Source organism: Protomyctophum parallelum (assembly GCF_964188405.1).
Source record: "Protomyctophum parallelum genome assembly, chromosome: 22".
NCBI lineage: Eukaryota > Metazoa > Chordata > Actinopteri > Myctophiformes > Myctophidae > Protomyctophum > Protomyctophum parallelum.
In genome coordinates, this window is record NC_139714.1 from 24,305,224 (window position 1) to 24,330,966 (window position 25,743).

The window sequence follows — 25,743 nt, forward strand, 5'->3', positions numbered from 1 at the left end:
ATTTCAGAGAAGTGTTTTCCACACTGATCACATCCATAGGGTTTCTCCCCGGTGTGAATTCTATGGTGCTTTTTAAGGTTGGACATGTGAGAGAAGTGTTGTCCACACTGATCACATCCATAGGGTTTCTCTCCAGTGTGAATTTTCAGATGACTTTTAAGGTGGTGTATATGAGAAAAGTGTTGTCCACACTGATCACATCCATAGGGTTTCTCTCCAGTGTGAATTTTCTGATGGCTTTTAAGGCCTGCTATTTGAGAGAAGTGTTGTCCACACTGATCACATCCATAGGGTTTCTCTCCAGTGTGAATTCTCTGGTGTGTTTTAAGTTCGGACATTCTAGAGAAGTGTTGTCCACACTGATCACACCCATAGGGTTTCTCCCCAGTGTGAATTCTTTGGTGGCTTTTAAGGCTGGACATTTCAGAAAAGTGTTGTCCACAATGATCACATCCATAGGGTTTCTCTCCAGTGTGAATTCTCTGGTGTGTTTTAAGGTGGGACATTCTAGAGAAGTGTTGTCCACACTGATCACATCCATAGGGTTTCTCCCCAGTGTGAATTCTCTGGTGTGTTTTAAGGTGGGACATTTCAGAAAAGTGTCGTCCACACTGATCACATCCATAGGGTTTCTCTCCAGTGTGAATTCTCTGGTGTGTTTTAAGGTGGGACATTCTAGAGAAGTGTTGTCCACACTGATCACATCCATAGGGTTTCTCTCCAGTGTGAATTCTCTGGTGTGTTTTAAGGTGGGACATTTGAGAGAAGTGTTGTCCACACTGATCACATCCATAGGGTTTCTCTCCAGTGTGAATTCTCTGGTGTGTTTTAAGGTTGGACATTTGAGAGAAGTGTTGTCCACACTGATCACATCCATAGGGTTTCTCTCCAGTGTGAATTATCTGGTGTCTTTTAAGGTCGGACATTCTAGAGAAGCGTTGTCCACACTGATCACAATCGTGCAGTTTTGGTTTAGCCAAGCTTCTACGTTCATTTACTGTTGGTAAGACAGACTGATGATGCAACACTGGATTGGAAACAAAGATAAAGGAAAAACACATTGAGAGGTTGAACGACAGACTGAAATGTATGTACTGTCCAATTATGAATGGACGAGATTATGATCAAGATTGGGGATGTATTAGGTGATCTGGACATGTGCTCTCATCAGGGAGAGAGAAGAACTGTCCACATTCCGTTGGGCAATAAATAGGCTACATGAGAGCAACAGGCGAGAGGCCAATGGTGAATATACATTAGGGGTGGGCGATATGGACAAAAGTTTTATCACGATATTTTTTCAAGCTTATCACGATTCCCTGCTTTCATATGACATGACAAAACGAATCCAATGGCAGTCCCTCAGTCAAATTTAGTCACATATAAAGGCAAACACACGATCTGAATCAAATTTGATTGAGAATGCAATTTTAATTATCCAAATATGACAGGTGAAAGGGGCAAGTAACATACCATGGTCTTTGGGTTCCTCCTGTTCAGCAGAAGTCTGGAGTCCACAGTCAGATCTGATCAGAAATGATTGATATCCTGGAGCAGTTGTGGAGAACTGACACAGAGCAACTCTTATTATACTAGAGAGCCTGAGGTGGAGCCACTAACTGCTTGGATTGATAGGCCGAAGAGGAGAACAATATAACCATCTCTCAGCCAATCACAGCCTAACAAACTGCTGCATGCTCCACCACTCCCTCAGGCATGCTCGGTCCCCGCCGAAAGAAGTCCATAAACCACCATAAAAACTGACAAGAAAATAAAGAACACAAAACAAAATACTCTGTTAGCATTACACATATTTTTCCATAAAATTGCTGTAGCTCACATAAGCTCCAAATGTAGGCTAACTAGCATATTCAAAACAGTACAATTCCCTTTTAAATGGTTTTGACCATCAGTGAGAAATTAGAATTACTGTAGACTTAATTGATGACTTTAACATCACCATGTTATCATAATGAACTCGTTTTTCCTTTTTAGCAGCTGTTTTTAACTTGAAGTAATTAAATACCTTCTTTTAACCCTTTTTAAGTGTAATATAATCATTACATGAAATAAAGACCCTTTTTATCCAACATGTATGAAATACAATCATATCAAATACCTTCCTTTGCCAAGTACAATTATAACTTTACACTTTACAGAAAGAGTAGCAAACTCTGATGTAGTCAAGTGCATTATCCTTATAGCACTGTGTGCCTTTGCTGCAGAAATACATTTCTTTCATTTACCGTCCTTCCATATAGGCTACCACAACTAAACAGTATAGCCCAAACATTTAGATTAGATTTACCCCCAAATATGGTCGCGAAGAGCAACGTTTGAGCCTCAAAATCACTCTTACCGTGTACAAATGGAAAATCTAAGCTGCTTTTTCCTTTGCCCCACTTGTTTGTGGGGTGTTCGTAACCATATTAAACGCGCACACGGCTTATTTTTCAATAAAAGGGTATTTTAATCCACTGTCTCGGAATCTGGCGGCCATCTTGGTTTTCTCTCCATTGTAAATGCGCAAGAGAACCCTGGCCGTTGTTCTGTTGCGCATTTACAATGGAGGATTCCGAAACAGAGTGGATTCGTAGAATCGTCAGAATCGAAAAAAACCTCTACGAGAATCTAAATGTTTGGGCTAACTAAACAGCATGTAAACAATTCAACAATGCATTTTAGCAATAGTCCTTTGAACTCAAAAACGTGTTGTATTGCATGTAGCAAATACAGTCCATGTGTACCAACCTTATGCCTCTTCGGGGGGTGTTAAAACAATAATTGAATGTCTCAAGATACTATAGTAAAAATGCGCGATTTGCTTATAGCAGCAGCAAAAACACGCGCCTTCTCTCCAGCTTCTCTCTCTGGTTATGTACTATACTTCCTCTTTCCGGTGCGCAGGCAGCTATGTCACAAAACTCCCTTCAGAATAAAAGCATTTGGCTCAAATATAAAATGTAGCCTACTGTATCAGTACAGTGCAGAATTGTTACTGAAGCAGAGACATATTCTGTAGAGTAGAAACCGCTCTGATGAAGATACAAATGATCCTTATACTGTGATCTTCATTTATTACAAAATGTTATATTCTTTAAAATTACAAAGTTTACTATTGAATCTCTATTTTATGTTACTCGCTAAATGTGTGAACACACATGAACACACAGCACTCCTACAAACCACAGATTAAACAACAACTGAACATTTAACCGAGATAAATAACTCACAAGTAAAAACAATGAGTCTACCAGTTATTTGTATTCCAAGACACAAACTGCCAACCACCCCTGCACTAAATAGTAGGCTAAACAAGTCATCAAACTATATACATTATTATAATTAAGTTGCTTTATTATCTAGAAGACAGTTTTCTGGTTTCACAGGACTGGTGTTGTTTTGTACAGTATATCATAAAATGACCACTTAGCCCACAAGACAGTGAAGACTTGTACACCATACAAATAAAATAAAAGCTACAATTAAATTAACAATCATGTCTCAGCATTTACTCAAATCAGCAAGGAATGCACAAGTCCAATACTTTACAGCAGAGGAAACAATAAATTAGATTGAAAATCACATTCATAGCAAGTGGAAATATTTCGAACATGAATCTGTTAAACGTATAGTTTGCCTGCTATTTCACCATTTGAAAGTTACACTGATTTGTGGTTGGTGTGTGTGTGTGTGTGTGTGTGTGTGTGTGTGTGTGTGTGTGTGTGTGTGTGTGTGTGTGTGTGTGTGTGTGTGTGTGTGTGTGTGTGTGTGTGTGCCATCAAAAGAAACATCAAAATAGACATCCCAATTAAAACCTGGCTTAAAATACTGGACTCTGTGATAGAACCAATTTCCCTCTATGGTTGCGAGATCTGGGGACCATTAGCAAACCATGACCTTGAAAAATGGGATAAACACCAAACCGAGACCCTACACACAGAATTCTGCAAATCCATTCTCCGTACCCAGCGAAAAACGAAGAGGTTTCTTTAGAAACCAAGGTTTTGTAAGTAGAGTGAGCGAAATACTTCACTCTACGGGATGTTTCCCTTTGCGGAGCAAAAGGGCAGAAACTTCATTCATGAACTCCCCAGGGCATATGCTCCTAAAATATGCCCTGTGGGTTTAAGAGCGATGACGTAGATGCCCTGCTTCTCGAAGCATCTAGGCTGCGTCTACGTCACAGCGCGCTCATTCGAACACTTTTCCTTCTGCCGGGCCAAGACAGAAGGGTGTTTCGAGTGAAGTATTTCGCTCACTCTACTTACAAAACCTTGGTTTCTAAAGAAACCTCTTCGTTTTGTTAAGTATTCGTTCACGAAATACTTCACTCTATGGGACCTTATGAACTCCCGTGTCTTGAAAATAGTCAAGTGTGTTCAGGGCTATATAAAGTAACCTAATGAGGGCTGGGCAACCTCTGGTTGATAGCCCGGTCCCGGTGGAGAATGGTAGTAGCCTCGGGCTGATATACATTCTCAGTGTAGATGCTTCATGTAGGCCTGGTATATCCAGGGCATCTAGACTTATGTGATTACACATGGTTTAATGGCCTAATAGGTCCATTATGGTGCGGCAGCCCCCAACACTGCGTGCGCCACAGAGGGCGCTGCCACGTCTAGGTTATAGTATGTGGCAAATGTTGAGGGAGAGGACCAGCTCGCTGCGGTACAGACCTCTTGGATTGGGACACCCTTACAGAGTGCCCAGGATGCTGCCATGCCTCTTGTGGAGTGAGCCCTCAGCGCCTGTGGGGGCTCCACTCCCTGACTAGTATAAGCCAGGCGGATGGTCTGCACTATCCAATTGGAGATGCTGACCGTTGTGACAGGCTTTCCTTTGGTCCTGGTACCCCAGGATACGAATAGTTGATTCCCTATCCTGAAGGGGGCCGTCCTGTCCACGTATGCTCGTAAAGCTCTCACTGGACAGAGACAGTTTAACCTCCTGTCTTCATTAGAAGCAAAAGGAGGGGGGTGGAAAGCCTGTAGGTCCACTGGAACGCACACGGAGAGAGCGTTCTTGGGGATGAAGGCTGGGTTGGGCTTGATAGTGACCTTGGTTGACCTGTCATCGAACCTCATGCACTCTGGCGAGGTCGAGAGGGCGTGTAGGTCGCTGACCCTTTTAGCAGTTGTCAAGGCAACTAGGAGGGCTACCTTCAGTGTCAGGTTCTTCAAACTAACTGTCGTCAGTGGTTCGAAGGGATCCTTGGTTAAGGCCTCCAGGACTAGGGTTAGATCCCAGGAGGGGACCAGGGATCTGTTGATCCTGTGTTCCCTTCGTACGCCCTTAACGAACTGCCTAACTAGGGGGTGTTTCCATACCGTCTCGTTTTCAAACCCCACATGGCAGACTGAGATTGCTGCCAAGTTGTTTTTGACCGAGGAGAGACCTAGTCCCCTGTCTAGGAACTCTTGTAGGAAGGTCAAAATGTCCACTACTGACGCTTGGTAGGGGACCACTTGGGTAGGCCGTGTTGAGCACCACTGCTCAAAGACGTGCCATGCCGTGTCATAGCGGGCCCTTGTTGATGGAGCCCTTGCCCTCTGAATTGTGGCTATGACATTCGGAGGGAGGCCTACGTCGGACAACATCACCCTCTCACGGGCCAAACCCATAGGTCTAGGTCCTGGGGGCGAGGGTGAAAAATCTCCCGACCTGCTTGAGTGAGGAGATCCACTCGTAGAGGGAGTTGCCACGGTTGGTCGTAGAGGAGGTGAGTTATCTCCGACCTCCAGACCCCCCAGGCTGGGGCTACTAGTAGCATTGTCAGACCCTGAGTCCTCACTCTGTCCAGAGTGGGGGGAATGAGGGTCAGTGGGGGAAATGCGTAGAGTAGGCCTTTGGGCCATCGGTGTGACAGGGCGTCTAGTCCCAGCGTCGATGGCCCCTCTATCGAGAAGAAGAGGGGGCACGTCGTGTTCCCTTCTGTGGCGAATAGGTCCGCTTCGGGTGTCCCGTACTTGCTCCAGATCTGTGTGACCACCTGTGGGTGTAGAGACCAGTCTGAGTAGCGGAGAGGTCCTCTGGACAACAGGTCTGCTCCTGTGTTCAGAATACCGGGGACGTGACATGCTGTGATGGACAGAAGCCGAGAGTCGCTCCATAGAATGAGCTCTCGAGCTAACTGATGAAGACGGGGGGACCTGAGACCGCCTTGTTTGTTTATGTAACACATCGTCGTTGTGTTGTCTGTTCTCACCAGCACGTGACAACCCTGTATGAGCGGTTCGAATTGCCTCAGAGCGAGGAAAACCGCCATCAGTTCCAAATAGTTGATGTGGGAGGAGCGTAGGTGCTCTGACCACACCCCCCTGGTTGTGGCACCCTCCAGCGTGGCTCCCCAGCCTGTCATGCTTGCGTCTGTGGTGACCACTTTCCTGATCAGAGGTCTCCCCATGGGGACTCCTTCTGAAAGGATCCGTCTGTTTATCCACCATTGTAGGGCTAGTATGCAGTGTGACGTCACTTCTACCCGTTGGTGGCGACGGTACATAGGTACACGCAGAGAGTTCATCCATAGCTGGAATGGTCTCATGTGTAGCCTGGCCAGGCGGATTAAATGGATTGAGGAAGCCATTAGCCCCGCCATCCTGAGACATATGTGGAAAGGAATCGAGCGTCCTTTCTTGAAAGACGTTGCCGATTGTATCATTGCGTCTATTCTCTCTCGGCTCAGGCGAGCTCTGTAAGAGACTGAGTCTAGCGTTATACCGATGAAGTCTATTGACTGTGTCGGCGTTAACATGCTCTTCTCGTAATTGATTTGAAATCCGAGAGAGCGGAGGTGGCTGAGCACTATGTGTGTGTGTGACAGCGCCTCTTGTTGAGAGTCTGCGGATAGGAGCCAATCGTCTATATAGGTTGCTAGACGAAGACCCTGTTGTCGCAGTGGGGCTATCGCCGCTGCTGTACATTTCACAAAGACTCTCGGACTCAGGGACATTCCGAAGGGAAGTACTGTGTATTCGTATACTTTCCCCTTGAACCCGAAGCGCAGAAATTTTCTGTGCGGTGGGTATATTGGAACGTGAAAGTATGCGTCCTGTAAGTCTATTGACGTGAACCAGTCCCCTCTGCGGATTGATCGCAGTAGGACTGGTGGCGTCAACATTTTGAAGCGGAAGGTTTTTAAATAGCGGTTGAGAGCTCTGAGATCCAAAATGGGTCTGAGCCCTCCGCCTTTCTTTTTCACCAGGAAGTAGCGGGAGTAAAACCCGTTCATTGCCTGGTTGTGAGAAACCTCCGTGATGGCACCTTTTTGCAGGAGGAATTTGATCTCCTCCTGTAAGATGCCTGCTTCCTGTCCCCTCGCTTGAGAGAATAAGATCCTCTCGAAAGTGGGCGGTTTCGACACGAACTGGAGCCTGTATCCGGTCGCTATAGTGCGCATGATCCATGATGATGCTTTGCACTCCCGCCATTTTGACAGATGACGTGACAGGGGATTCCCCGTGTGTGGGGGGAGACCCGCCTGTATTGTGACGTCTCTCTGTGGCCTGTGGGTACATGAAGACGGTTTGCCTAGGGGAAGACTCACCTTGTGTGGAATGTCTCCCTCTAGTGGATTCTTCGGGTAGTGAAGAAATTTTTTGGCGTGGTGGTCCCGGCCTGTAACAGCTTGTGCTGTTACAGTATGGGTTATCTCTCCCATGGCTGGGCTTGTGCCCTTCAGAGTTCGTTGTGTTGTTTTTTGTGTTTTTTTGTTTTTTTGAAACTTTATTGAAGCAAAAACAATGACACTTTGTGAATTGCACATAACAACATTTTGGTACGTGTGTACACTGCTGCCCGTGGCAGTCTGTACACTCGTCCTTAAGCGCTTTAACGCCGGCTCGGAGGCGAGGTCCGTGACCACTGCCTCCGGCCTTGAACTCTGTGGGAGAGAACGGGGGGTGAGGCTAGGACCCCCCTCTGGGACCTGCCATGTAGGTCACTTCCGCTTCCCAGCGCCTCGGCCCCTGGACGCTCCTCCTCTGGGCTTGTAGGGCGGGGGGGAGCGGCGATGGTCGGTGCGTGGACCCTGCGGTGGACGCTGTCTGTCCCCGGAGTAGTCCCTCGGGGGCCCGGGTGGGTCCTTGCTGGACGTCCTGGGCTTCCATGGGGCACGCTTGCCCCTGCCGCGGCCCGGTGGAGCCTTGGCAGCCAGTGGCTGAAGAGCCTTCATCGTTTTGGTGGAGGTCTCTGCCTGCTGGATGGAGACCGACATGTCTTCGAGAACCCCATGGAAGAGGCTCTCGTGTGATATGTTCTTCCCCACCATGTCCCTCTTCACTGAATCGGGGAGAGGGGCGAGGTTCACCCACCTCATCCGCTCCTGGAGGATGGAGGCCACCAGAGCTGCTCCAGTGTGCTTGGTGACATCATACTGGAGCTGGGCCAGCTCGTGTACGAGGCGGCACATCTCAGCCAGTTCTTCTGGGGTGGGTGTGTTGCCCATTTCTAGCAGGAGAGCCCTCATGGATCCATGCAGAAGGCTTCCTGCGTTGAGCCCCCTGGCGACGTAGGTCATGTGGTCATACAGCCACCTGTTGACCTTAGACCCTTCTTTATCTGCCGCACTGGAGAAGACTGGGTCTTTGTCCTGTGGGATCACAGTTGGGGCTTGGGGGTTAGCCAGGTAGGAGGCCATGGCTCTGTCCATGGAGGGCATTTTGAGCAGGTTGAGCTTCTCCATGCCCTTCATTTCGGTGGCCGCCCTTTTGCCATGGCGGTGGATGGCCTCTACCCTGACTACAGGGCTGGTCCAGGCTTTGCTGAGCAAGGTCTCAAAGCCTGAGGCCTGAGGAATGGCCTGCTTCTTTGGTACAGGAGGGGGGACGTACTCATCACTGCGTCCATCCCATTTCACCGTCTCGCTGGGGATCTCCTCCCAGGCGTGGTCACAGCGGATAGCAGCCCTTTTGTAGATCTCCATCAAGGTTGAATTATCCTTGGGGAGAACAAAGCGAGGCTGAGGTGGGGGTGTTACCTGTCTGTCGACGGGGGGAGGAACTTCCTCTACCTCGTCGTCTTCACTATCCTGGAAAGGGCGGCGAGTGTACTCGTCTGCCTCTGACGAGTCGTTCTCTTGATAGTTGCCCTCGTCTAAGACTTCATAGCGCTCGTCGCCTCTCTCCTGGAAGGAGGGGAGTTCGTCGTAGTCGATTTCCCCTTCTTCAGCGGCAGCCCAGCGGGTTGCCATGGTAGTAGAGACCGCAGTGCGGAGACGAGGCTTCGCTATCGGCCTGGCGGAGCGCTCCTCTGGTGTACTCACTTGACGAGGTATCAGAGGGCGAGAGCCGCTCTTAGGTCTGGCTCCGTCAGCTTCGTAGCGGGCTGCGGAGGCCCTGTCTGCCGCTGCTTGGGAGGAGACCGTGGCTGTAGCGCGGCTACGGGGGGCCGGTATAGGCCGCCCCTGTCGCTCTTGAGTGGAGCCTCTGGCTGTGCGAGGCGGAGCTGGGGTATAGTCCAGCTTCTGCCTCGGTCCATAGTGCTCGTGCTCGCGGTCGTCGAGTGTGTACTGCTTGTAGAACTCATCGACGCGCCTCAGCCTACCTCGTAGGTGGGTGTAGTCCATACTTCTGCATTTTTCGCAACCAAATAGGTCGTTGTAATTGAGAAGCGCATTGCGTGCATGATCCACGCCGAGGCAGTACAGACATACTTCGTGTCTGTCGGTGCCGGACATCTTGTTGCCGCATCCCGCCACAGTGCACCTCTTCTGTGGCTCGAGAATGATGCCTCTTCGGCGTCGTCTAGCTGCGGCGGCGGTCTCCCTCACCGGGGAAGACATGCTTGTAGCTTTCCGTCGAGAGGGGGACCAGGAATTAGCTAACTTGTGAAAGGGCTTTGTGGCCACGAACGTGAAGAAAGCTAATTTGTTACGGGCTTCTAGGCCGTGTAGCTTAGGTGAAAGCTAGACTAGCGAAAAACGGGCTTACCGGCCTCGTAAAGCACCAGGTAGCTTATCGTATAGTCTCTAGGTGAAAAACTAGACTAGCGAAAACTGGCTTACAGGCCCAGTAAAACACCGGCTAGTTTAACGTTGAAGGTGCTATGCTAGCGCTAAGCTAGTGAGTAACACTACGAGAGCGAGCTAGCTCGCTAGAAAAGGTAGCACCTTGAACCTTCGTTGAGACTGAGGCTATGCTAACCGTAGCGGGCTTGTTAGCCCCGAGACGAGAAAGATAGCACAATAGAAGGTAGCGCCTTGCTAAGCTAACCGCTAAGCGGCGCTAGCTGTAAGCTAGTTGTTACCCTTCTACTTTTGGCGGTCTTTTCGAAATGTTCTGATAATAGAACTTACGAACCGTTTAGGAGCTTTGTTTCTGCAGAGTTTTTGCGAAAGATTCTGTCGGAAGAAAAGTCCAAGTATCAGGGAACCTCACGGTACTCGAGTTGCACTCTTGTCCGATTTATAAGGTATTAATTGCCCTAAACACTTGACTTAGTAACAGAAGTCTGTCCTTTCAGCTCGGCAGAGGAAAAGCGAATGAGCGCGCTGTGACGTAGACGCAGCCTAGATGCTTCGAGAAGCAGGGCATCTACGTCATCGCTCTTAAACCCACAGGGCATATTTTAGGAGCATATGCCCTGGGGAGTTCATGAATGAAGTTTCTGCCCTTTTGCTCCGCAAAGGGAAACATCCCGTAGAGTGAAGTATTTCGTGAACGAATACTTAACAAAACACCAAATAATGCATGCAGGGCAGAATTAGGACGATACCCACTCATAATCAAAATAAAAAAGAGAGCACTTAAGTTCTACAACCACCTAAAAAAAAGTGACCTAGATGCACTCCATAACAAGGCACTCACACACAGTGAAACTCTAGAGAGATGCCCCCTCAGCCAGCTGGCCCTGGAACTCCGGGCACAAACACAAACAGAGCCACGAGATAGAAAACCCATCGGACTAAACCAAATTATAAAACAGCAAAAGGAAAACTACCTGACACATTGGAAAGAAGCAACACAAAAGCAGAGTAAACTAGAATGCTATCTGGCCCTAAACAGAGAATACACAGTGGCAGAATACCTGAGCACCGTGACCGACCCAAAACAAAGAAAAATCTTAACTAGGTACAGACTCAGTGAGCACAGTCTCGCGATCGAGAAAGGCCGTCATAGGCAGACCTGTATCCCGAGAGAAGACAGACTATGCACCCACTGCACACTAAATGAAGTGGAAACCGAGCTACACTTCCTAACCATCTGTCCATTGTACCAAGACATCAGAGACACATACTTCCCACAGATTACAACCACACACGGAGATTTTGAAAACATGACCAATGACAAAAAACTCCCATATCTGCTGGGCGAAGTACAACAATGTGCAAACACAGCAGCAAGATTTGTGAGCTGCTGTGATAGGAGAAGGATATCAAATGGAACACAACCACCCTAAAGTAAAGACTAATCATTGTGTATATTCCTGCACTATACCCGCATCGAGTGATCTTGGTACATAGAAGTTGATCTATTGAAGATCCTGACCTTCAATATACATCATTTTTGTTTTGATTGTATTGCTGTATTGTTGTATTGTTGTATTGTTCGTTCTGCTTTGGCAATGTAAACGTATGTTTTCTCATGCCAATAAAGCCCTTTGAATTGATTGAATTGAATTGAATTGTGTGTGTGGGGGGGGGGGGGGGGGGGGTCTATATGGCTATAGAGCACCGAAGTCTGACGTCACTTTCAGTAGAGGGCGTCAGTCCCCAGGTTCATGTATTTTTTTAGTTGCATTTAAATCGCCATAGGAGGATTTTTAGATTGCTTCATATAAGAACTGTGTAAACATGTCATCCCGGGCCGCTTCACTCATATGGATATGAAGAATCAACTGACTGAGAGAAAACGCTAATGTTACTGCTACTGAATTAGTTACATTTTCGTTACATTTTCGCTTTTTTGCACACAGTGCAAAATATCAAACAAACAAATTAAGTAGAACAAAGAAATTAACACTCACATTTGACTTTGTCTAATAACCTAAAACTTGACCTTGGTTGAAAAGAACTAAAGTTGTCCTTTAACATCAAAAGCCTTCCCACACAAAAAAGTTTTATACACGTTCAACGTGGCACTCTTATTTTGGCATGTGTGCAAATATGTTCATAATTATGTGGGGCTTATTCTGCACTGGACACTACCTACCTCTTATCTCCGTTATTTTAACTTGTGTTTCTGCACTGGACACTGCCTACCTCTACCTATTTTAACTGTAAAATGTATGACCTAGGATTATCACAACAAAACAAAAAAATAAGTGATATTTGAATTAAGTGAAATCACTGAATATACCTTTAAAATGAAAACAAAACAAAAAACAAAACAAGAACATACAGTACATACATATATAAATACAGTATAATAAAATAAGGGCACTTAGAATGGTAACAACAACAGAGTCCTTATGGCCACAAGACCAAACAGCTGCAGAGAATACAATTAGACATTTTCAGTTTCCACCATAAGATAAATCATTAACCGTAATATATTGGATAAACCGTCCCCATATCTTATCAAACATCTTCTGAGATAATATAATTTTAAGCCTGTAGCCTATATCCTAAAGTGAGCTGTTCAACATCAATTACGTTCCAATACATTTCCATACAGTATGTTCAATAACACACACACACACACACACACATACAATATGTATATTTATCTCTGCATAATGAGAAATACAGGAAGGGTGTTAGCTGAAATGTTAGAGAACACAGAGCCATCATTACATGTTAAACATGCTTGGCGTCACAGTAGAATGCTTACAGAGCATGATATATAGGACCTGAAAATGGAAGAGATATCATATGATCAAATCCACTATTCTGTCATGTCTACTTAATACTTATGTAGAGGACCCCTGTATACATGGCAACCATTTTTTGATGTGGGACATGGTTTCAGCTATTTGTTCATGGCTATGATGATGAAACCAGATGGATAGATTAAGTTTACATGGTAGAATCTGTAATATCTCTCACGATCTCTCTCTCGCACGCACGCACGCACGCACACACGCAGTGACGCACGCGCCTATATAAGTTGCTCCTCAGTGTTCACTGGCCACACTTCTCTGACTTACGTTTCTTCAACACATTGAAACAGGTAAGAATCATTTTTTATTTTATTGCCTTTATTATCTAGACATGTAATGATTCATCTAGAATTTAGAGATATTTAAGCCATTCAGACTTGCATATGAGGCCGATTCTACTAAATCAATAGTTCTCAAACCTTTTCGTGGCAACGACTCCCAAGCTTATAAATCATCATTTTCAGACCACCCCGTCTGATTTTAGTTTTTTGCTACCCCCACCAAATATATATTATTATTTCTTTCACTTTCAAGTTCCAAAAATTGCACGTGTACACAACGTTCTGTGAGCTTATACATCATCTATTTTTAAGAACATGTTCTAAACCAACCTAAATCTAAATAATAAATAAATAAATAATCTTTCTGTATTCATCTTATACAGATCTTGCTGGACGAGTGTCTCATGCCGAGAATGGCTGATCTACAAGTATAGGTGTGTAACCAGTGTTGATTTAGTTTTAGTCATATTTTAGTCATCTGAAATGTTTTAGTGTTAGTCTAGTTGATTTAGTTGACAAATGTATTTTGGCAGGCCTTGATGTACAGTACACGATAAATTACACTCACAGCTCATGTTATATGGAAACCAAAAAGTGAAACATTTGCAGTATTGTGATAGGCCTATATAAAATTCTTATCATGAATTGCCAGAATTGGTATTGATATTGTTTCCATGCCTAGTATTTAGCATGTAGTAAATTGTATGGTTATGTATGAGTCTTAAAAAAGCCTATTCATTCATACTCCAGTGAGGTGATAAGGAGACCACAGAAACAGTGAAGCGCTTACCACTGCCTGCGGCGTGACATCATGTTGTAGTTTTCGGTGGTCTGCACCTTATCACCTATGAGGCCTTTAACCCATTCTGACCGGGCACCCATTTTGGTGTTGGCATCATGTTATGCTTTAGCTATTTTAAAATAGCAGATCTACAAGCTCATATCGGAAACCTCATATGAATCTGATCTCAGGTCAGAATGGGTTAAAGGCTCATACAGTCTCATATTATATGAATCATAATAGGCTGCATGCAGGCTAACAGGGCTTGGGCACTACCCTACCATCTCTCTATAGTGGGGCACCGACGATCTGCAAGCTCACAACGCGCTGCATGTGGACGCAACACTATACACGGCTTGCCAAGCCGTGTATATCCACGGATATCCCAAGCCGTGTATAGGCTTCCGTGACAATTACCTAAACATGAGAGGGATGTGCCATATAAGCGCATGCACGATGATTCCATTCACACCTCTCTCTCTCTCTCTCTCCTCACATGACCATGACCATGAAATGGAAAGCAAAATACATCACGATATAGTTTCACATGCCACGCATAGACTTGTTGGTGTACTGCGCAATGGCATTTGGCCTGGGTCCTTATTGGTAGGTTAATATCCACAGTTTCTCTGTAGGGTCCGCAATTAACCTATTGTTCAAGCTTCACACTCCAATACAAATGAAACTATTTGAATAAAGGTTGTACACATCAGTGAAATTAACCTCTGGGAAAATCCCTAATTGAGAGCGTAGGCCTAGCAAGCGCACCACAGATCATATAGGCTGCATGGCTAACAGGGCTTGGGCACTATACCATCTCTCTATAGTGGGGCACCGACGATCTGCAAGCTCACAACGCGCTGCATGTGGACGCAACACTTGGAGCTTATATATCCACGATATCCCAAGCCGTGTATATCCACGGCTTCCGTGACAATTACCTAAACATGAGAGAGATGTGCCATATAACGCCATATAAAAGATCTGACATTTTTAAAAGATTTGTATAGATTTTAAAACTTGAAATGGGATCTGTATGTATAATTACTACTTTCGGTACTATAACTACACTTTGATGCCAATACGATTGTACTTTTACTCCAGTACACTTGAATTCAGGACTTTTACTTGTAACAGAGTATTTCTATATTGCAGTATATTGATACTTTTTATTCAAGTAAAACATTTGAGTACTTTTCCCACCACTGCATATTGACAATATGTCACCGCAACACACCTTTCGATCTAGCATACAACATTGATGCATGCTAGATGTAAGCAGGTGTGAGTCAGGCCTTAGGCTTGTTGTATGAGACTTATTGACTGATGCAAGCTCGCAATGCATTTCCAATGGGAGTCACATGGTTTGACACATTTTTGTTGTATGAGGGGGAGGGGGGCAGTCGAACAAAAATGTTGTGTCAAACCATGCAACTTCCATTGGAAATGCATTGACACTTACCCTTTGTTTACATCTAGCATGCATCAATGTTGTATGCTAGATCGAAAGGTGTGAGTCAGGCCTTACTGGTTTTAAGTTTCAGTTTATCTCATATGCATGTCCAGACTTGTGATTTGTGAATTAATTAAATGTCTAGCCTATAATCATTCTTCAAATCACAACATAAGACTGTGTTAGTGTTAAACAGTGGTGGAAAAAACCCATTGTTTTACTGAAGTAAAAATATCATACTGCAATGTAGTGCGTTATAAGTAAAAGTCTGGAATTCAAAATGTACTTGAGTAAAAGTACAAAAGTATTGGCATCAACATGGACTTAAAGGGATTGTGACAAGTTTATAGGTTTTCTGACCTCAATCGCACCCCAAAAACATGGTGTGCAATTGTATATAGGGTCTAAGTGTTTATGTAAGTTTTGTAATAATAATCAAAAGAACTAGTAAATTAAGTTTTCAAATACATACATACATACAATACATGTGAAGTAAAAGTGCAATATTTGCCTCTGAAATGTAGTAGAGTAGAAGTAAAAGTATTGGAAATACTCACGTAAAGTAGAAATACCTCAAAATTGTACTAGAGTACAATACTTATGTAAATGTACTTTCCACCTGCTAGGCTTTTCTTTCATGAATGAAAAAAGGGAAAGAACACTCAAACGTGGGAACTTTTACAATGTACAAGTTTATTTTTAATGAACTCTTCAGTGGTTTGTAGTCACAGCACAGCTTGCATGTATGAAGCCACACATCTATTTTACAAGATGGGAAATTTTAAAAAGGAAAAATTAACAAAAAAAAAAAGAAAAAAGAAAAAAAATCTAAACCAAAGAATAGATGGTCAGCAGTTCATCTGCAGCGACATTTTTTTCTTTACTCTTTTACTAAAATATTCTTCAAAAGGCCACTGAAATGCATAAAATGTGTGTTTCGGGATGCATGGACTATATGAGGGTGGCAAGTCGTTTTTAACCTGACATCAAAGACTCCTCACATGGCGTTGACAGTGCATGTAGACGTGGTAAAAATGGACTGGGTTAGCGATAACCTAAGATTTCTTTTAGTGACAACACCTTGGCTATAATACTACAGCTTTAAAAAAAGAAAAAGAAAAAAAGAACATAAAAGAAAAAGGAAATGAACAGCACTCTTCCAAAGATACAATGTGTGAAATGTAGTGAAGCAATTATATTATTTTATCTCACAATTATGTGAACACTTTATTTTTAAAAACTGGAAAAAAAAAAAAAAAAAAAAAAGCACTGAACACCGCCAGCCATTCACTCTAAGAGAGGCTCTAATGTCTTTAGACTATTAAAAAAAAAGTGTTTTTTTTGTTTGTTTTTGAAATTATAATAACACACCTTTTTGTCCTCTGGAATTTGTATACTTTTTAATAGTAACAGACGGGAACCATAAACGCATGCCATGTGCTGGTCTCAAACAATACATACAGGTATATATACAGCATCACTCAGTACCTGCTAAAAACAAAGTGAGGAATACAGAATATAAACCGACTACACTACAAAACAGAACCACTTAAACCCCACACTTTAGTTGACTGGATTGCTTCCTCAGGGCTCTATACTAGGCCCCGCTCATGTTTCTTGCCTCTATGCTAAATGTTCGTTTAGCACACCCAGAATAGGGATGTTAGGGTTCAAGTGGTTAAAAAAAAAAAAAGAGAAAAAAAAGAGGCTGTAGTTTGGGGGGTGATGGAAGAGTGGAGACCTCTACTGCTGATGGACTCATCATTAAAGCATTTGTTTTTAAAGAAATAAATGCATATTGCACATACAGTGAAAGCTTAAATTCCACCAGGTCCACCTCGTTCTGTAAAAAGCGAGAATTAATGTTCCCTCTTGGAGGAAGACACACAGAAGCACAGAAATGGAGAGGGTGGGTGTTTAGATATAGATAGAAAGAGTGTGAGAGAGAGAGAGAGAGAGAGAGAGAGAGAGAGCAAGGGAGAGGCCTGTGTTTGTGCATGGGTGCGTGCGTGCCCTGCTGGCGATGTTTAATGGAGGGCAGGAAACAGGGGGAGTGACCGATCGCTCTGCACAAAGATAGGGCAGCCAGGACACAAACCTTAACACACACACGAACACAAACTCACACACGGGGCACAAACTGGCACTTTTTTTTCAAGGGGGAAAACAAACTGGATTGAACAGGGAACCCCCCGCACAGCACTGGATAAGGAAGAGGAGCAAAAATAAATCTTAATTAAATTAAATTAAAAAATAAAGGAAACAAAATATAACAATGGACATCGATTAAGAGATCGTGGCACAAATAAAATCAGTTGTTTGGATCGTAAACCATGACAGCCGATTGATGCGTGTTTCTCCTTTTTTATGTACACAACTAAAGCCCAATTTGTACTTTGTCATATGGCCGTGGTGCTCGCCCGTTATCTGCTATATTTGGTGAGCGACACGGCCACACGACAAATTATAAACTCTGCTCAAAGGCGTATTGGTTAAATAGTTATATATATATATTCAGGTGATTGCGCCCACATCATGCTTTTTTCACTACCCTTTTCCTCTCGCCGTGTAAACTCAGTGGTTCCGTCTGGACCGCAGTCACAGAATCAAAGTGGATTAACCCCATTTCGGGCGGGAACAACCTTTTTGGTGTTTTAAGCATTTTGTTATGCTTTATAGCCACTGAAAAAATAGCAGATCTACAAGCTCAAAGCGCGCCACCGAGTGGCACGCTATGAACTTGTAGGTCTGCTATTTGTTTAGAAAAATCGTGAAAGTGTGCCTCAAATCTTTTGAGCACCACTGATACAGAAACGTAAGGACATTTCTTTTTAAATTTCGACGTCAGGCCTAAGTGGATTAAAATCTATCGGGCGGCAGAGGCATGGCTGGACACGCGTTTTGAACGAACCCAACGAATGAAGGAAGGAGTAGGACGCTGCGGTGGAAGAATGCAGGGAGCAAATACAGCCCAATACCTGACCTATACTTAATTGCGTGCCCGCATCGCACATCAAAGCGGATCTACAAGCTCACAACTATGTGCCATCATGGCAACGTTGTGTAAATCAGCCGGTTTCCAGTGCACGACACGCACAAGCAACTACAGTCAAGTGAAAACTCAGGCGTCAAGAGTTGGTAGAGGGAGTGGGGGGCAGGGGGGGGGGGCGAAAATAAACGGAGTCTCGTCTCTGATGTCTGTTGCAATTAATAACTAAATGTGCAATTCCATTAGTCACTGTCATGAGGAAGTGGGGGTGCAGAGGACATGGGGGGGGGGGGGGGGGGTAGGCGGTGGGGGTCTTGTTCTACTTGGAAAGCTTGCTAATGACTCGAATGAGGGCTCCGTTCTCGTCTTTTAGTCTCTGGTTGTCTGCTTTCAAGTCTGGTAGCGTCTGAAAGAGAGAACAAAAACAAAAGGGGTGGGGGGGGGAGGAAATGGCTTTAGATGGGGTCTCGAGTACAGATGCCAAAGGTAAATCAATTTTTTTTTTACAAAACGTGTTAATTGCAATGTGTCAGCAATCTCAGACCAGTCACACAGCCGTCTACAACCATTGCAACCTTTTTCTTTTTTTTACGATTAATTAGCCCTTCGCCAAGTCCCTCCCCAACCCGGCCTTTACCAATATTGGCGTTAGCAACGGTTACTAAGAGAGGATTTATGGCACGCTTTCCTTCTCACCCATTGCGATGCATGTAAAATGACGGCATTTCGCCATATAAATAATTGATCATTTCAGTAGTAAGAGCATCAAAAGGTCTTCTGAATCTAGTCAACCAGGCCTGCAGTAGGAGTATGCACTGGACAAATGTGCATGACATTATTTCAATAAATAGAAACACGAGGAAATGTTAAGAGGGAGAAACTATCCAACTCAATCAACTTAAGCCCGTCCGACAGGAGTTTTCATGCAATGCACATGACTATGGTGATTAGTATTACGACTCACCCATCCAGGTGACAACTCCTCTCTTAGTAACCGTTGCTAACGTGCCTATTGGACAAGGACGGGTTGGGGAGGGACTTAGCGAAGGGCCAATTGCATTCTTGTTCCAAAAAAATATATCGGGATAGATAGAAAAGAAGCGGACACACCAACAAGGCCTACAGAGCCATGCAGGACCAGAATGGCTACTCACTGGCAGCCACAAAAACAAATCAAATCAAAAAACACTGCCAGGTCAGCCTCACTCCAACTCCTTTGATCCGCACAAAGTACGCCAATAGTAGGCCATCTCGCAGTATCCACCACGTAGATACTGGCAGTACCTGGGCTTGGCTGATGATGCAGGCAATTGCAAAGGAATCCGTTTTTTTTGTGCGTTGAACTTCAAAAAGCATAATGGATGGACATCTACGCTCGTTTTTTTTAGATGGCTGTAACGGGCTCTATGCGCACACACGCCATTTTGGAAAGAACTTCCTTACTGCCGATACTAATTAAGGTTCTGTTCCATTCTGTTCAAACAGAGCCAGTGGGTCTCAAAGTGTCATTGAGTGTGTTCCAAATGGCCCAGTACGGGTGTGTAACTCTGAGAGTGTACAAATGGAACCAAATGGATCCCATTTGTACACCCTCAGAGTTATGGGGGTCCTTGAAATTAAAAGAAGTTTGAGAACTACTGCACAGTGCACACATAATGGAACAGAGCCTTAATTAGTATCATCGGTAACACCTCTGTGTGAATAGAGCCCATTGTGTTGGGTCACAGTACTCATAAAAGGTTTGAGAACTGCCTGCTTGATGTTATCACTCACGGCATGAAACTTTTACAATCTGAACTGCTGTATCAGTCCAGAAGACCACGTTGAATAAGTCCACAAAAGCATACCGCCGATAAACATTTAAATCACTCATATCAGAGGTATATTGTTCATTTTACCATACAATTCAAAGCGGTTATTGCACTGTGAAGCATAAATTGCTAATAAAGTACTAATAAGGCAATTTAAAATTAAGTGTCCTATTGGCCGTCAAACACTAGAGGGTTTCACAAAACGGTCTTAAAAACTGGGCCAAAATGTATATAAAAATAAATGAAAATAAAACACTTCATGCAAATAAGCCAGAACAAGCCAAGAGCCAGAGGCATCAAGACTAGGACCTGTATGACAAGGGACACTTTCCTTTACAGTACTTAGAAAAATGTGTTTGAACTTCATGCAATGGACCCGTTTCACAGACTAAAAACTAATTATTGGAATGGATTCAGAATCATGAAAAGAACCCCATAGTTTGACACGTCTCATGCTCCTTAAAGCATAATGCAATTTAGAATTCTTCGCCTTTTATAGATTGTTAATGGTGGCCATATGGATTTGGCCGCTGTGGCGACCCTGAAGGTCGCCGGCTCGGGCGCCCTAGCTAAATCATTGGAGCATGCCCTGGGCTACTACGTCTGTGCAAAATTTTGGCTTTTAGACGAATTAGCGCAAAATATCCCTATGCTCCTTCACCAAGAGGCCTTCCATGTGTTCAACAGAATGCTGGAGATGCGAAGGAACACGTTATGCCAACCAGTTCCTTTCCCCTCCATCAGGCGCCCCGGGCTGACCAGGGGGAGGCAGTCTGTAGACTCATGGCTGTACAAACTGAAACCGTATATTCATACGTTAACTGGTGTTGGAGATGTACAATGTAGCGATAGATCTATATTTTCCACAGTACATCTATTCATAGAATGTACATATTTTCACCAATTCCACAGATCAAAAACAAATATCGAGAAGCAAACTATATTGTATATTATCTTTAGTTATTGACCTGTACCTGTGTTTCATTCTCACTGCTGTTGATGCTATAATGACACATGGATTTCCCTCCAGGGACCAATACATTATGAATTATCATTATCAATTGGTATGATTAGTGCTTGTTAACTGGTACACCAAAATCAAACGTACCCACCAGATGTTTCACAATGCTCTACATCCACCATTTTATCAGACTAGACTTTCTGTTTTCTATTGATTAGAGTGTTTCTTTTCAATTTCGCTAGATGTTTAATTAGCTAGACCCGAGTTTACAAAGTTATTACACGTCTGTGAAAAGGCTCCATTTACTGCAATGCTGTGTAATAGAAAACATAACCAACCACCATTGTGTGTGTAAATAAAATGCATATACCGTAACCAGTCAAATTGGGTATGAGTAAAATACCTGCAAGTCTATGCTGATAACTCACCTGGCATGACCCCCTACTTAACTGTATACACAATATTTAACACCATTACCTATGGTAGCATTTCTGTGTATGCCTTCAAACCCAGTAAAACTTTGGAAATGTGTACTGTATAATAAGGAGAGTGCCCTGTCAGCAAACACCAAAAAAAAACACCCTCCCCAATCTGAGAACCAGGAGGTCTGGGGAGGCAGGGCAGGGGGGGGGGGGGGGGGCGAGGGGGGGTGCCAGTTAAGAAGGGAGGAGAATCAAAATCACGGTGGTTTTGGGCGGCTGGACACCTGCCTGTCTATGGATGCGGGGCGGTGCAGAAATGGAGCATGAGAGAAGGGGTAAGGTTGGTGGGGGGAGAGACGTGAGGAGGAGGAGGAGGAGAAGAAGAAGGAGGTGTAGGAGGAAGAGGAGGTGGTAGAGGCTGACGGACGGACGGACGGACGGACGGAGCGGGGCGTGGCTTTTAGAGGTCGACGGAGGGCAGGTGGTGGCTGCAGGCTATGGGCTGCTGGGAGAGCTTAGCCACCACGCGGGCCAGGGCCCGGTTCTCTGCCTGCAGCCTCTCTTTAACCTGCCGCAGGGTCTGAACCTGCTTTACCTGGGGGAGGTTCTGCAGGAAAAAAAACAACAAAGAAAGGAAGGAAGGGAAAAAACACCACACACACACACACAAACAACGTGAGGAGGTGGAGGAGGAAGAAGAAGAATGGGGTGTGGAAGGGAGGAGACAGTGGAAGGAGAGAGAGAAAAAGAAAATGGAGGAGGAAAAGAAGTAGTAATGGGTGAATGTTATGAGCGTTTGCGGGAAAATAAACGGAAAAACGATTCGGGGAGACAGACGGAGGAGGGGAGAGGGACGGTTAGAGATAGCACAATATAAAATGAATAGGGAAGGAAAGAGAGAGGAGGAGGAGGGGAAACAGAAAAGAAAGATTGTTAGAATAATGGGGAGAGAGATTGGAAGACTGAAGGAGTGATAAGAGCCCTTTGGGCTAGCGGAGGTGAATAGAAAAGGGAGAGCGATAAGATCAGAGGAGCTGCTGCCCACGACCTAACAATGAACGCACTGTACTACATTATCCTACGGCTGGGAAGGACACGACCTAGAAATGAACGCACTGTACTACGTTACCTACGGCTGGGAAGGACACGACCTAGAAATGAACGCACTGTACTACGTTACCTACGGCTGGGAAGGACACGACCTAGAAATGAACGCACTGTACTATGTTACCTACGGCTGGGAAGGACACGACCTAGAAATGAACGCACTGTACTACGTTACCTACGGCTGGGAAGGACACGACCTAGAAATGAACGCACTGTACTACGTTACCTACGGCTGGGAAGGACACGACCTAGAAATGAACGCACTGTACTATGTTACCTACGGCTGGGAAGGACACAACCTACAAATGAACGCACTGTACTATGTTACCTACGGCTGGGAAGGACACAACCTACAAATGAACGCACTGTACTACGTTACCTACGGCTGGGAAGGACACGACCTAGAAATGAACGCACTGTACTACGTTACCTACGGCTGGGAAGGACACGACCTAGAAATTATGTATACTGTACTACGTAATCCCACTGCTGGGAATGACACGACCTAACAATGAACGCATTGTACTACATTATCCTACGGCTGGGAAGGACACGACCTAGAAATGGGATGTACTGTACTACGTAATCCCACTGCTGGGAAGGACACAACCTAGAAATGAACGCACTGTACTACGTCACCTACGGCTGGGAAGGACACGACCTAGAAATGGGACGTACTGTACTACATAATCCCACTGTTGGGAAGGACACAAGCTAGAAATGAATGTACTGCACTACGTTATTATCCCACTGCTGGGAAGGACACCACACGGTGTGACCATTCAACAGCTTCCCCCACCCGTTTACCGGAAAAAGAACATTCAAGTGGACGTCTCTTTAAAAACGGCTTAAAGATTAAGCTGGTAGCACAGATTATAATGGGTGATCTGATCTGAATTCCCTCTTTTAGTTTTTTTTACTGGCCCGACTGAACCATTATCTGCTACTACTAATATAAAGGCTTAACTATTTGACTGCTCTCGCCGTAATTGAATTGAATTCACAACGTCGATTCTTACCGTTGACGTAATTTGAAGTTTGTCATTGATTCAGACACTACATTCACAGCACTACCATAAAGCAGCATTCCCCTGTCGCTAGGTAACGACAACGACGTTGTTTCTTTCGGAATTGAGCCGAGGATTGCAGTGATTGATCAAAACGGGGGATGTTTAGCGCTCGATACTAAATCGTCGCTACCTCTCGTGTTTTCCATATGAACGCTTCTGAAGAATGATAAAAGGATGTTTAGCCGATTAGCGGCTTTTGGCTATAGCTGACTTAGCTAAGGGGTCAAGTGAACCGGAAGGGTTTTCAAAGTAGAAGCAGCGTGTAAGCAGCGGCAGTATGAAACAGCGCCGGAGTTCTATGGCGGCATTGAGGAGTCTTATTATGGCCAACAGTCTTATGGACTGACAGATGTCAGGAACCATGCTAAAAGTTCACTAAATTCAGCTGAAAGTGCCAATTTTGCCAAACGGCTGCACTGACCTTTGTAAATAGAAGAGAGAAAGAAATAACATCCCCCGTATCGCACCTGACAACTGCACGCACACGCAATCGATAAAACACTTGATGTGTCGTCCAGAGAAGTGGAAATTATTGTGAGATGTTACCTTGAGTTCCTCCTCCATCTCAGAGATCTTCCTTTCTAGAGCTCTTCTTTCCTGTGGGACAGAGGACAACAGATATGAGCTTTACTTCTATAGAAACCAATCCCACAATTCATTACGCTCTATCTAGACACTGCCCTACGCAGACGCGTGAGATGGTGAGGAGGTAGCCATTTGCACACACACACACACACACACACACACACACACACGTGAACACACACATGATAGTGAGGTGACTGCAAGCCACAACCAGGCAAAGTGATTTTAACAACCTCTTTAAAAAAGTAAAAATGATGATGTACGTCTGCCTGCCACTGGTAGTGGAGTAATGGATGGTGTTTGGAATAGTGGGCCGAGTTAATGAAATGACTCAGACATCAGGGTTGGAATGGTCAACTGGATGTACAATAGATTTTTTGTCAGGGAAAGAGGAAAGGTGGTACAATGATAAGATATGACTTCATGTTAGAGCACGGACATCAAGCCGTAATCGTGCGATAGTCTATGTGGTTAACGTATCATTGTGTTACAGATATATAGATTTCAGCCACCATCAACTATGATTACGAAAAGGAAAAAGTATGTCAAGATGAATGTGCAAAACACACATGCCAGTACTTTAGCAGTGAGTGCACACAATTCCTTATTCGTCTACTGCCTGCACACGCACGCACACGCGTGCTGCAGCACACACTCAAAGAAAGTAGTAAAAAAAAAAAAGGTAAAAAAGACAGTCTTGACAAGTGACCACACGTTGCCTTGAAGTTTGGAAGAAAAAAAATTACATGTGAGAGAGAGAGAGAAGGCGCTGGGTGTTTTGGGAGCATGTTGTTCTCCCTCAACCCCCAGCAGGTACAAGAGGATTTGTGACATGACAGCCAAACAGCAGAGGACTGGCATTAAAAAAAAAAAAAAAAACTCTTGTTTAGAGAGGACCATACCGCCACCCAGATGAAATTGGGGCCTGCTTGTTACCTTCAGACATAAATTCATTAGCATAATGTTACAATGCTGTTCCAACAGTAAGAGGTCATAATCCAGGGCAAAACAATGGGAAAGGGGCATCTATGAGCTCAACTTTCCCCAATCTACAAGCCTTGAAGAATTTCTTTTTTTTTTATATTGCAGGCAAATAAAACCCTGTCGAACTACATTCAACAGGGTAAATGTTTGTTATTCCTGGGTTTCTCAATTATTGTTTGGACCAAATGTTTTATAACAATTGTGTCAAATTAACTAACAGAAGTGACATATGATGAGTTTAACGCTATTACCCTTTTCTCCATCTCAAGTTGCGACCGGTCAGCGTAGCGTTCCTGCCTCTGCGAAAGGGAGAAAAGACAGTTTGTGATACAAGGCCCATTCCCTGGTCTTCAGTAATTTAAGACCTGAGACCAGATTCTACAAATGTCTTCTAAATCATGAGTTTTCTGAAAACCCCTGTTTCTATATCAGTGGGTCTCAAACTATTTCATGTCTAAGGACCCCCAAACATTATGTAAT

At 44.4% G+C, this 25,743-nt stretch overlaps 1 protein-coding gene across 2 annotated transcripts in view; it reads right to left on the reverse strand.

The window, feature by feature from the left end:
• Nucleotides 1-16,007: 16,007 nt before the first annotated feature.
• Nucleotides 16,008-25,743, reverse strand: part of ppp1r12a (protein phosphatase 1, regulatory subunit 12A) — a 90,983-nt gene continuing 81,247 nt past the window's right edge. For both annotated transcript variants that reach the window (XM_083758226.1, XM_083758225.1), the window contains 4 exons: nt 25,515-25,562; nt 24,241-24,291; nt 21,806-22,124; nt 16,008-18,729 (listed from right to left, as the gene is read on the reverse strand). In XM_083758226.1, coding sequence (XP_083614352.1) covers nt 21,978-22,124; nt 24,241-24,291; nt 25,515-25,562 — 246 coding nt within the window. In that variant the 3' untranslated portion in view covers nt 16,008-18,729; nt 21,806-21,977. The remainder of the gene's footprint in view (nt 18,730-21,805; nt 22,125-24,240; nt 24,292-25,514; nt 25,563-25,743) is intronic.